The sequence below is a fragment of the Littorina saxatilis genome, unplaced genomic scaffold, assembly GCF_037325665.1.
Source record: "Littorina saxatilis isolate snail1 unplaced genomic scaffold, US_GU_Lsax_2.0 scaffold_1029, whole genome shotgun sequence".
Taxonomy (NCBI): Eukaryota; Metazoa; Mollusca; class Gastropoda; order Littorinimorpha; family Littorinidae; genus Littorina; species Littorina saxatilis.
In genome coordinates this window covers 12769-26247 of record NW_027128753.1, presented here as the reverse complement: position 1 = coordinate 26247, position 13479 = coordinate 12769, and the positions used below count along the sequence as shown (strand labels likewise).

At 40.2% G+C, this 13479-nt stretch overlaps 1 protein-coding gene across 1 annotated transcript; it reads right to left on the bottom strand.

The window, feature by feature from the left end:
* Window positions 1-3988: 3988 nt before the first annotated feature.
* LOC138957074 (uncharacterized) lies at window positions 3989-7347 on the bottom strand. Its single transcript, XM_070328246.1, has 3 exons — window positions 7216-7347; window positions 6548-6641; window positions 3989-4767 (listed from the first exon to the last, which is right to left on the bottom strand). Exons 1-3 carry the CDS (start codon window positions 7345-7347, stop codon window positions 3989-3991), a joined length of 1005 nt encoding a protein of 334 aa, XP_070184347.1.
* Window positions 7348-13479: the final 6132 nt, after the last annotated feature.

Genomic DNA, 13479 nt, shown 5'->3' with positions numbered 1-13479 from the left:
TTGGATTGTATACATATTTTGAAGTGACCTTGACCCTGAACTATGGAAGATAACTGTTTCAAACTTAAAAATTATGTGGGGCACATGTTATGCTTTCATCATGAGACACATTTGGTCACATATGATCAAGGTCAAGGTCACTTTGACCCTTATGAAATGTGACCAAAATAAGGTAGTGAACCACTAAAAGTGACCATATCTCATGGTAGAAAGAGCCAATAAGCACCATTGTACTTCCTATGTCTTGAATTAACAGCTTTGTGTTGCATGACCTTGGATGACCTTGACCTTGGGTCAAGGTCACATGTATTTTGGTAGGAAAAATGTGTAAAGCATGTGAGTCGTATGGGCTTTGCCCTTCTTGTTTTTGTTATTTGAACACGGGTGAACCTTACGATGTTGTGTTGTGTGGTGTGCAGTCCAACAGGTGAATATTACAATGTTGTGGTGTGCAGTCCACCAGATGAATGTTTCAATGTTGTGTTTTGTTGTGTGCAGTCCACCAGGTGAATGTTCCTGTGTTGTGTTGTGTTGTGTGTAGTCCAACAGGTGAATGTTCCTGTGTTGTGTTGTGTGTAGTCCAACAGGTGAATGTTCCTGTGTTGTGTTGTGTTGTGTGCAGTCCACCAGGTGAATGTTCCTGTGTTGTGTTGTGTGTAGTCCACCAGGTGAATGTTCCTGTGTTGTGTTGTGTTGTGTGCAGTCCACCAGGTGAATGTTCCTGTGTTGTGTTGTGTTGTGTGTAGTCCACCAGGTGAATGTTCCTGTGTTGTGTTGTGTGTAGTCCACCAGGTGAATGTTCCTGTGTTGTGTGTAGTCCAACAGGTGAATGTTTCAATGTTGTGTTGTGTGCAGTCCACCAGGTGTATTTTTCAATGTTGTGTTGTGTTGTTATTTTAAAACAAGACTTTTCGTCTGCTACCTTGATTATTTGGTTGTTTTTATGTATTTACAGGCGGGCATCAAAAAACTACTTCAGGACCTTTCCAGTCTACGACGATGTGAAGGAATGCCACAAGCTGGTTTACAAGGCTTCGCTGAACTCCCAAGTGGCGACCCCAGTCAACTGTACTACAGGCACATTGTTTGCACCGGTCAAGAGGGGGAAATTGGTATTTCCATCCAGCACACTTCCACTGTTCGATCTGCATCTTGTTTGCTTTTGTTGGAACCATCGTCTGCAGTCTGTCAACACTGTGTCAAGACAAAGTTGCTTCTGAACAGGAAGTTTCAGCTTGTTGAGACAAGCAAAACCCAACCAATATCCACACACAATCCTTTGGACTCGACACCAAGAGAGTGTTTAGTAAACGACTTCAAGAAAGTGAGAAAAGAAAAGAAAGATGTGGAAAAGGAATTAGAAAAGTTTAAAAGTTCTCTAGAAACAGAAGGTGTTCAAATCAATCCAGACATGCATTCATCTTTGACCGAGGTGATGAAAAAGAATACTTCAGAAGAGCCTCTTCAGAAACTTTTTTGGGAAGAGCAAGTAAAGGCGTTTGAAAGTGGGGCCAAAGGCATGCGTTGGCATCCAATGATGTTGCGTCTAGCAATTTTGTTGCACAGTAGGAGTGCATCCGCATATGACACTCTGCGAAAGACTGGGGTTCTCAAATTGCCAGGAGAGTCCACCTTGAGGGACTACACTAATGTGTACCATCCACAACCTGGCTTTCAAAAGAATACACTTGATGAGTTGACCAAAAAAGCCAAAGGTTTAAAGGATAATGATAAGTTTGTTGTTCTTCTTCATGATGAAATGACTATCAAATCAGACCTTGTGTTTGATAAACGGTCGGGTGAGCTTGTTGGCTTTGTGAAGGATGGAACTTCTGAACCAGGTTTGGCAACACATGCCCTTGTGTTTTATGTGGTGGGTGTGAACACAAACATTAAGGCCAGTGTCGTTTGTTTTTTTAACGCAGACGGTGACTGCAGATGTACTTTACCCTCTGTTATGGAGTGCTGTTCGTATGGTTGAACGATGTGGCTTGAAAGTAATAGCCTCTACTAGTGACAAGGCGTCGCCTAATCAGAGATTATATGATCTCCATGGCAATGGCACAGATGTTTGTTACAAAACGGTCAACTTGTATGCACGTGACAGGGATATATTCTTTTTTTCTGATGTCCCACACCTTGTGAAAACTGTCGGGAACAACCTGTACAATTTTGGTTCAGGTAAAAGAACACGATATTTGTGGTTTAGGGCAGACCGGGTAGGCAAAATGAGTTATTTTTGGTCTCATACACATTTTGTCCTCAGCAACAGATTTTGCCAAGATCCGCTTGAGAACCATTTTGGGAGGCAAAGAGGAATGGGGCGTCGAAACACCAACCCAAGCTTGTGGCGATTTGGCTATGTACAATGAAAGCAAATTAATGATTGGGAGGAGTATGTCCCTCATGATTGAACCAAAAGGCAATGTATCTAGAAAAAGGGCAGGTGAGAAAGAGCAGGAAGTTGTGATTTCAACAAGCCCATTAAAGAAGATTTCAAGGCCGCGATAGGTTTGCCAAAATGGGTGAAGCAGATCTGAACAATCTAATTTCTAAACTGTGTCAAAAAAGATGAAGGCGCCTTGGTCTTATGTATTTTGATTAAAGGGGCACACAAATCACGTAAAACATGTTTATCGCTGCAAATCCATGTGTGCTATCTATTGAGCTTGCAAGCCCATGGATGTACCAAATTAGCCATTTCATGTGTTGCGATGATGAGTTTGCAAGAGTGTGTTCACGCATGTGCAAGCATGTGTGTGTCATAATGCACAATACTTTCATCTTATGTACATGTACATGTATTACCTGAATACCATATATTTCTGAAAAGTCATGATTGTCCAAACCAAAATAATGTTATGCTGATTTTCTGTGAAATATGTATTGCTGCATCTTGCTTGTTTGTGTGCAGCAACTGTTCATGTTTGCTTTTGTACAAGAATGAAAATGAATAAGAGTTGGCGAGAACTTTTTGATGGACCCTTTGTACAGCCTTGTCTAGAAGTTAGTGACTGGAAATTTGACAAGTTGATTATCTTCGAGTCAGTGTCATGAGGAAGCAGCTTGTCACGATTTTAGTCGCGGAACATTTCGACAAGGCTATATGTGACCAAACACGACAAAAGGGACATACCTTTTGATTCTAAGTACAATACGTCTATTGACTTTTTGTCCTTTCGTTGTGTCGGGTCACATATAGCCTTGTCGATATGTTCAGCAACTAATAACGTGACAAGCAGCTTCCTCATGTCGCCGAGTCAAAGGCAGGCAACTTATCACATTTCCAGTCACGAAACTCTATATATATATTCCTAGGTGTACTGTTCATGGATTGCTGTACGATTTTTGTTGTTGTTGCTGACTTTTAATTTCTACAAGCACGCAAAAGCAACATCTATATATCATAACTTTGATCACAATCGTCACTTTGTTGTTGTCATGTTTATTTTTTCCATAAGAATGTCATGACTAATTGAATCAACTCAAACTATAAGGTTGCTTGTTCATTTTTCTGCATGTTAAAAGTAAACTGTGATAAAAAGTAAACGTGTATGTTATGTCATTGGGGGTAAAGATTTGCTGCTATTTTCCGGAGTCACATTTTTTCCGAGGCTTTCCACCAATCATAAACTGTAATGATGAGGGTAATGAACAGACATATTTTTACAACCAATGACGTAAGTTATTCAAGGGTATGCACATTTTCCAATGGGAGTATTTAAACTTCTTTTGACCGTGAAACAAGATTATATTCAGAGTTGCATAGCGCTAGTCTAGGGGTGATAGGAGAGAATTTAACGTGGGGACAGTAGCTTTAATAAACTTGTACATCAACTATTTTAACAAGTTTGGATTCACCCCCTTCCCAAAAAATTGTGGACGAGTTATAAAACTAACAAAAACTTGCCAGACGTTTGAGAATCTGGAGTCCATTTACTTTTATCCAGCAATCAGGTAAGAATGGGTGACTGTCTAGGTTGGACCGCTATTCTTGCAGAGACTTGCGCAGGCTTTTCTTCTGCTTGCCTGTTTTAGTTGACAGTTTGTGTCTGTCCATATACACCTTGTATTCATGATGGACCCTAACGTTGAAGTACACTTTTACAATTCCACTCAAAAGCTTTTCTTTTGTGTTTTTCTTGGCATTCACCTTGTATAAGCCTTCATAAAGACATGTTGAAACACTATCTGAAGCAACACATTTGGAGAAGTAAATCTGAAAATCAAAGCTTTGAACGTCTCCGAAAGTAGACCTGAAAATGGGCTCCAGAGCCACAAACATCTGACAAATATTTTGCGTTGGTTTTGTCAGACCACCTCTGTCAAGAACTTGTGTCAAGGAGGGCAGATTTGTTTTGGAAGTAGAAATTACCTCTGGAGTTTCCAGTGCATTCAAACAGTCCTCAACCAACTCTCTCTCAGCAACATTGTTAATGCGTTTTGCCTGCTTCTTGAGGTTGAACAAAACAAAACCTGCTATGTGTTCAACAATCCCAACTTCACCCTCAGGCACTTCATCACCGTTGTTGGATTGGGTTTGTTTTTTCAAATCGTAGTTTCTTTTCAACAACAGTTCAAACACTGCGAAAGCCATTGTTGTGGCACTGAAGGGACACAACAGTTTTTCAAGCGGCAAGACGTTCAACTCCACAAGCATTGCCTGGTGAAATTTCTGGAACGCTCTTTCCTTATTGGCACACTTGAACCGTGTCTTGGGCACCAAACATGCGTTGAGGAACTGCAGGGCAGACAGCAAAGCATCTCCTGCAAAACAAATAATTTTAACCTTTTATAATATAAATAATACTGTAGTTATCATTTATCGCGCCTAACTTACTCTCGGGTTCTTAATAGCGGTACGGGTTTGAATAACACTACAGGGTGGAATTTTGTAAATAAATTGTAAATCAATAACAGTACGGGGTTAAATAACAGTACGGGGCCGCGGTTGCATTTTGTACATAGACATTCTTATTTTGCTTTTTGTTCTCACCAGCAGTCTATAGTTTTCATCTCTTTGTGTTCTCTTAAATTGTGAGAAACAAGTTAAGTAAGCATACAGGGTTTGAATAAGCGTACAAGCTGCATGCAATTGTGATGAAAAAATAAATATAATTGATGTGGAAAAATATTTCTGATGGGGGTTTTAAATTCTAGGATGAAAAGCAGTAAGATGTTAAATCCATATCCAATCCAAGTTTTCATTGACTAACCAAGATGCAAATCCTAAAAGGTCACTTCCGCCCACCACTTGAAAGCAGCAACAAGTGAAAATACAGCTCTTCGAAATTTTTATTAACAAAATTTGTGTTTGCGTTTTACAGTGTTACATTTCTTTTTTCTTGCATCTTTTGGGAGAGATCAGGGTGCAATTGAACCGTTTTTATACTTTTTGCTGTGTTCCACATGTGAACCATTCTGGACGCGGCGTTTTACCGCCGCAGTGGCACCATTTTATGCTTCTTTTTTGCGTACTGGAATATTGTCTCCTGACAAATGTATGGACAACACGGCGTTTTACCGCCACATTTGAACCATTTTTATGCTTCTTTTTTGTGTACTGGAATATTGTCTCTTGACAAATGTATGGATAACATCCACGGCTGCCAATGTCGTGGTCTCAATGTACAGGTATTTTGGTGTTTTAGTGATGGGAATGATAAATTAGGGCCTGATATGTCCATTTTGAAATCTAGTCAACCCGTACACTAAAACTTACACCTTGCTATACTGTATATATATGTTCTTTGGTTATGATTTTACTGTTGTAGAGCTTTTGCTCTATCAAAATCAGTAGTCGGTGAAAATAAACTTCAGCGACAGAAACATCAATGTTTAGGTGTTATGAATGTGTTTTGAACAAGTGATGAGAACAAGGGTGTGCAAGATGCGTGTAAGTTGTGCATTTAAATTGTGTAATGCGAGTGGCTTGGGAGTGTCTGTTTCAATAAGCTGTGCTCTGGTCTTTCTCTAAAAAATATTTAGAACATAAATTAATTTATGATAAAATCATGAAATAAAAATAAATAAGCGTACGGACCCAAATAAGGCCGTATAGGTCTGCATTTGTTTCTAAAATAGATATGCGTACGTGTACGCTTATTAGGAACCTGAGAGTATGCATACCTGAAAGCACTTACACAAATTAATAGAAATAATAGGCTGGCACTGTGGCAGTGTAAAGGTAAAAACAAGCCAAGGGAAAATATTTGGATCAAAATTTTACGGACCTAAATCCCCCTCAAAATCGGGTAGGTTTTTGTTTTTTTCGCTCTCTGTACTATTTCTTGTTGGTCAAACTCTCATCTGTGTGCAATAATAAGTTGCAGGGTCTCCCCTATAACCATCTATTCATATAAATCAAGGTGTAAAACTGCAAAGCGTTGTGGTTCATTTCACCCATTTGACAAATAATTTTGACAAAAAAGGATGAAGGTGAAGGAGGAAATGTTGGTACTGTAGAAACCAAATCCTGCTTTCCCTTCCCAATATTGTGGACATGCACAATTTAATTAATGAACTACCAAAGTGTCCAGGTACTTACTGTTCACATTACGGAAAACTTCACAATCTTCATCGGATGTGCACTTGTCAGACAACAGGGCATCACACGCTTCCTCAACAATGTCACTGCATACCTGTAATCACACGCACACAAAAATCAATTATCACTTTTTTTTTTTTTTTTTGGGGGGGGGGGGCTAAACATGGTTCATCAGTAGGGCTGAAGACCTTTTAATTTTGTTAAGGCAGCGTGGAGACATCTTGAGACAGCTCTGTGCAGTCAGCTAGACGTTAAACAATCAGACAAACAAATTTTACAGGTGAAGCGATTTGTCTCTGTCCGTTTTTGGCTGTTCAAAAATAGGCACTTTATAATTCAATTTCTGACCTATGCATTTTGAATGAAGACAAAAGTTTCACTTCCTAAAATATAGCAGAATGCTCCAGTAAGCTTGTAACCTTTTCACTTCCCCATGACGCCTTTAGACGCCAAGAGAGGGCCTCGTGACTATTATAGTAGGTACGTCACAATATGTACGTCATCGATCGGAGCATACTAAGGGGCCCAATATGCCGCAAAATAAATAATAGAAAATAATAGGCTGGCACAGTTGCAGCGTAAATGTTAAATTGAACATGAGATGATGACCAAAGTAAATACACGAGCACAAGCCAACCTAAAAAATAGCACAAACACAAATCTCTTACTGTTGCTGGAATCCAGACTGGTTTGTCAATTGCATTTGTTGTTAATGGCCTGGTCATCTTGAAATGCATCCTCAGTACATTCCTATTGGTGGTCAGGATGAATAAGACAAACAATGACGGTGTCAACAACATGGTCCATGGTTTGTTTTACTTGTTTTCAAGAACAAAGGCTTCAGTTATGCGTGAAAAACCAGCTGCAAATCAATTCAGGAATTAACTATTACGTCCTGGGATTTAACTCAATATTCGCTGAGTGTCTACCCTCGGTTTAAGAAGTAGACAGCTGAAATTTGCTGACGATATGTTGCTCTTTAGTCTTTCACTGTGCGCAAAGACAGACACTCACTGACTCAGTCTCAGGATAAGCCTTGGTGGTTCAATGCATGTACTTGGATAGAATAGGCTTTACCATCCCATAATAATGTGCTAATTTTATGCACGTAATACCCCAGAATATGTTTACAGTCCATGTACATTGTCTAAAGAATGCAATATGAAGGAGAACAACAAATACTTAGAGCCAAAATAGAGTGGACGTCAATCTCAATCGCCATGTTTTTGTGTAAACCGGAAGTCAACAGTACGACTCTTCGCAGATGACTGCTTGCTGTACCGGGAGATCCACACCTTCAAAGACCACCTCACCCTGCAGGCAGACCTCAAACAGCTGGAGATCTGGGCCAAGAAGTGGGGCATGCGTTTTAACGCGCAAAAGTGCTACATCCTCTCCACCTGAAGCAAATCGTCCTACTTATACAGCCTGGATAACGTCATCCTCCAGCAGGTCCAACACAACCCCTACCTTGGGGTACTACTCTCCGCCGACCTGAATTGGTCTTCCCACATCTCCAACATCTGCCGCAAAGCTGGATCAACTGTGGGCTTCCTACGCCGGAATCTCCGGAACTGCCCACAGGAGTGCAGGCGCCTGGCGTACATAACACTCGTCCGATCCACGCTGGAGTATGGAGCTACCGTGTGGGACCCTTACCTCCGGCGGGACATCGAGAGACTGGAGAGAGTTCAGCGCCGGCAAGCAGCCCGCTTTGTCACGCAAGACTACAAGTCGAGAAGCTCGGGCTGCGTCAGCGACATGCTGAAAAACCTGAACCTCCCCCCACTGGAAGAGCGCCGCAGGCAGTCACGCCTCAACCTCCTCGACAGGATCTCTGAGGGCCTGATCCCCGCACTCCCCCCAGACAAGTTCCTTACCCCGGCCGTTAGCGGACGACGGAGAGTCATCCACACAAGGTTCCAGGCGGGGTATGAAAGCAGCAACATTATCGAGCGGCAGGCTGTCAACAACACACGAGGCTTCCGCATCCCCACCTGCAAGACAGACCAGTACAAGAACTCCTTCGTACGGACAGTCGCAGAGTGGAATCAGCTGAGTGACGCAGACCTTCCAGCACGACCAGCCCAGCCAGCCAGCGCAGCATCTTCAGCGCTGAGACTGCCGTCATCAGGGCTGCCCCAACACTGATCGCCTACAGAGCCCAGTAGTTTTTACCATTTTAACAAGTTACAAAGAGTGGGAAAGACATTGAAGCAACAGCCTGTATGACTCGTCCCACCAAAGTCAGGACTTTTATTGTACTCTAAATTATTATCATGCGCTCTCCCGCATCCGTTGCGAAGATGACCAACAGTGGTCCCTGCAACGCAACAAATCCAGATCCAGAAGCTGGGTCACTAACCGTCGGGTCAAAGGTCGGGAGACGGGAGTCGATTCCTCTCTGAGTCATGTTTGTCTGCTACAGCAAGCTGTCCCTCTATATTGTTGGTCTATGATATAAATCAGTCTCTTTGTTTCTCTTCCTCTCCTTATTTCCTTCTTTTTTCTCTCTCTCTAAATGTTTGTTGTACTTGTAGTTATCTCTTATTCGTTCAGCCCTATATATATAGTTCTGTTTCTCGAGGCCAGTGGCTGTATTTATTTATTCATCTTTTGTTTATTAATTTGTTAATCTCATTATTCATCTGTTCCTCGATTTGATTGATTGGTTCATTTAATTATTACAGTTTGTTGTTGTTGCTGTATGATGTATTCTGTGTCGATTGTGAATGTATGGTGGGGTGGGGGGTATGATGTAATTTAATGTACGATGATGTATTTGGTGTTTGATAGTGTATGATTGTTTGTTAGTTGTAGAGTATAGTACGATGTTTGATGTTGTAATGTTTGTGCGTGTGTTATAATGCAATATGTTATGATGTAATGTATGATGATGTATTCGGTGTTTGATAGTGGATGTATGCTTGTTAGTTGTAGATCTAGTACGATGTTTGAGGCTGTAATGTTTGTGCGGGAGTTATATGTAGTCGTACGAGGGTTCCAGTGTGTGAGTTGTGCATGGCCGGGCGCTAGAGTGCTGCTTGAACGAGCAAGTGCATGTGGAGTTGTATGGCTGGGTGAATTGTGGGTTGCGTACGTCCGAGGGGCACATGTAGCCTGTGTGTCTGAAGTAGTGGGTATGTTTGCGTAAGGGTGTGCTGATATTGAACTTCAGTTGTGTTTTGTAAATGTCTATGTATTAGTGTATTATGTCTTGCCACACACATGCCACATTTCCTTGTATTGATGAGGACAATACAATTTCTTGTATCTTGTTTATCCACTCTAATAAAAATATCGTTCTTTAGTCAAATGTGAGTTTTTGTTTGTTTGGTTTAAAGTGTTTTATTCAACGTTTGTGCATTATTTTAAAAAAAACGCATATTGAGTAAACAACAAGCATAATGCTTATAGTGGTGTTTACAGTTTTCTAGAAAATTACATATAACATATAAATGGCGGCTATTGTACAGTTTAAATGAAAAGCAAGCAAACATGAAAAGAAAATTGAATGAAAATTGAACATCAAAATAAAAATCCGTTTTAGAATACATATATAATATTTATGGTATTAGCGAGTAAGAGATAGGGAGGGAGAGAGTGAGAGAGAAGGGGAGAGTAAGAGAGAGAGAGAGAGGGAGGGAGAGAGAGAGAGAGAGAGAGAGAGAGAGAGAGAGAGAGGGAGAGAGAGAGAGAGAGAGGTATCGATTTTGCTTTCACTTTACATGTTTATCTGTTCGAAACGGCGGGACTGTCCAATAAATTCCTGCACTGTTAAAAAGATTTTTTTGTTAATTTTTGTTTGCAAGGAGGGGTTTCCATGAAGTAGAATATCTGTGTGTATGAGGTTGTTGGTTAGTTTGTTGATTGTGTTGTTTCTTGCAGCTAAGTGTAAACGGCATTCTAGTAAGTGTGTTGCAGTTTCTGTTCCATTTTGTTTGTTTGTTTGTTTGCTTAACGCCCAGCCGACCATGAAGGGCCATATCAGGGCGGTGCTGCTTTGACATGTAATGTGCGCCACACACAAGACAGAAGTCGCAGCACAGGCTTCATGTCACACCCAGTCACATTATTCTGACACCGGACCAACCAGTCCCAGCACTAACCCCGTGAATGCCAGACGCCAGGCGGAGCAGCCACTAGATTGCCAATTTTAATCAAATGTGAGTGAGTGACTTAAAAAAGCTAAAATAAAGTGAAGAAAAACGTCAAACTTCATTTGAAAACAAGTTTTATTCATGAGAATACAAAATAAAATAAAAAACTTGTTTTGTTATCTGAAACGTTTGTGACAAATGCAAATAAAATTGATAACATTCATCAATGGTCCTTTGCTCAAGCATGTCCCAGTATTCTTCTTCTTGTGTCTCTGATTGACTAGCCCCCGAATACTATCTTTGGTCTTGGATAACATTTACTGTGAACTCTCATTTTCACATACACTGAATGACAAGTCTAGAATCACGGTAGTGGCAATATAATTTCAAGTGAAAAGCCCTCGATCAGAGACAACAGAAGGAGAATGTTAGGGTACAGCTCTGCTTTGACAAGACATGACATTTTCTTTAATTGATGCCTACAACAGTTCAACTGTGGATATCACTGAGGTCAGAAAAAACAAACACCAAAGAAAAAAAAAAAAAAAATCATCCACATTTTGGCGCTGAAAATGTAAAATACTGCAGGCAACTGCCACTACAGATGGCATCGTGAAATAATGAAATTTGATGCGAAGAAAAAATACCAAAACTTAGGATCTGAAAAAGTACACATAAACTACAACAAGCAACTTGCAGTTGGTACTTGTAATGCAATTATCAACCTGCCCCTAAATCATCACCATCTAACACATTAGACATAAAAAGCCTAACATAAAATGAAATTAAAGAGCATATCATCAACGTTATCTTGTGCACATTCCAAACAACTAACACTTGTTATTTGGGGACGATGAACCAAAGTTTCAACACTCAAGAGTCTGACACAGTCTCGCAGTCTCATACAGTAAGTCAACCCTATCATTGTGTAGGATAGCAAATACATGAAGAATCAATACCGATGCATCTCTGTGCCTTAGCTTTTGTTTGGCACTTCATCCAAACACATTTACACAAACTGTACAAAAACTAGTCCATGACGTGTAACAAAGTGCAAGCATCAATCTGTTAACAGAAAATGTAAAAAAATAAAATAAAATAAAACTAAACAAACCCCAAATCTAAAAACCCATTGATCTGTTGCAAACAGAGAACTTACATATCAGAAGAAACGAACATTCCTACCCCCCCCCCCCCCCCCCCCCCCCCCCTCGAGAATGAGAAGACTGAAGCTGACTTCTCAAGTACATATTTTTTGAAAGTTCCGCAGAAAGACAGTAGGTTGTCATGCTTCCCACACTACTTTATGTGCACGCAGAAACAATAGATTGATTCTTTGCCAAAATGTACAGTTTTCAAATGATTGCATTCAACATCGTAGCCCAGCTATCAAGTGGCAAGATGAAAAGTGCCATCTTTCAGCACACATGCACTCACTTAATATTACTACAAGATAAAGAAACTCAGCTCATTCAAACAGGTCTTAGAACAAGACGAATGAACCAACACCTAGTTCTTCATCACCAGAGCATTTGTAATTTTGAACGTTTAAAAACATAATTATCTCTATGGAAATGACATATTTAGACAAAATCATGTACATTTCAATTGGTTTGACCATGCAAGCGCTTCAAGATTTTGCTGGTAAAATATTCTTTAACAAAAAAAATGCATGAACGTCCATACCAGACTGTAGACAGACCTGTTTGACAATTCTTGAGAAATTTTGTAAACAACCAACACATTCATGAGTTAGATTCCTGTTGTGATGTGCACTTTTCCCTTTATACAAAAAGAGATCAGCTGTCTATCATGTTGATGTTGTAGAGGTTCTAGATGTTAATGGAACAAATTAAAACTACAGCTGTGTAAAAGCATCAAACATTGATTGCATGACCCCTTCATGATTCACATGCCTTTTCACATTTGTCTTAATTGAAATGGAAAGAGACATGCATCATCATCAATGCCCAAATGGTTAAATTTTGAAGACCTGATTCATTAAAGATGGCGCTGGGGCTCTTAGAAGAATTCTGTCAAAGAAATGCCGGTGGTAATTTTAACTTTTCACGAGAAGTTATGCATCAATGACACTACACAAGGACAAAAAGGGGAAGAGAGAGGTTGAAATTTATATTCACAACAAAAAAAGTGCCTAGGCCCTTAAAGATTTACCACATACTTAGAAAGTATAGGGTCAGTCTAACAACACCATTATCTTACATCTTTTAAGACTAGGAGAATACAAAAAAAGTGGTGGTTGGATGGGAAAGCAATGAGGCGTTTTGCATGCCTTCTCTGCTGTACAAGGCCACTAAAATCTCAAATGACTTCTATACAAAACAAAAGAAAAAAATCTTGACAAAAACAAATATACACCAGAACAGAAAATATAATGTATAGCAAAGTACATTTGTACCTTTGATTAAACGCCCACTGCCTACTTTGGGTCAAACACACTGCATAGGGTATATGGTTCCTTGCAAATACCCCCCCCCCCCATTTGGGATCCTGGGAGTCTAGCAAAAATTTACTTTTCTTACTTATAAATTCCTGTACATTCCTTTTTCATCTGAGTGAATAGTGACAATAAGATGCTGCGAAAGAAGTTTTGTACAGTGGAGTTAAAACTCAGGATTGGAATATCTGGATAACAATGCCAAGAAAATATGAAGAGTTGGAAGATTAACAAGTCGCGTAAGGCGAAAATACAATATTTAGTCAAGTAGCTGTCGAACTCACAGAATGAAACGCAATGCCATTTTACTCGTAGCATCGTCAGGCCACCGCTCATGGCAAAGGCAGTGAAATTGACAAGAAGAGCGGGGTAGT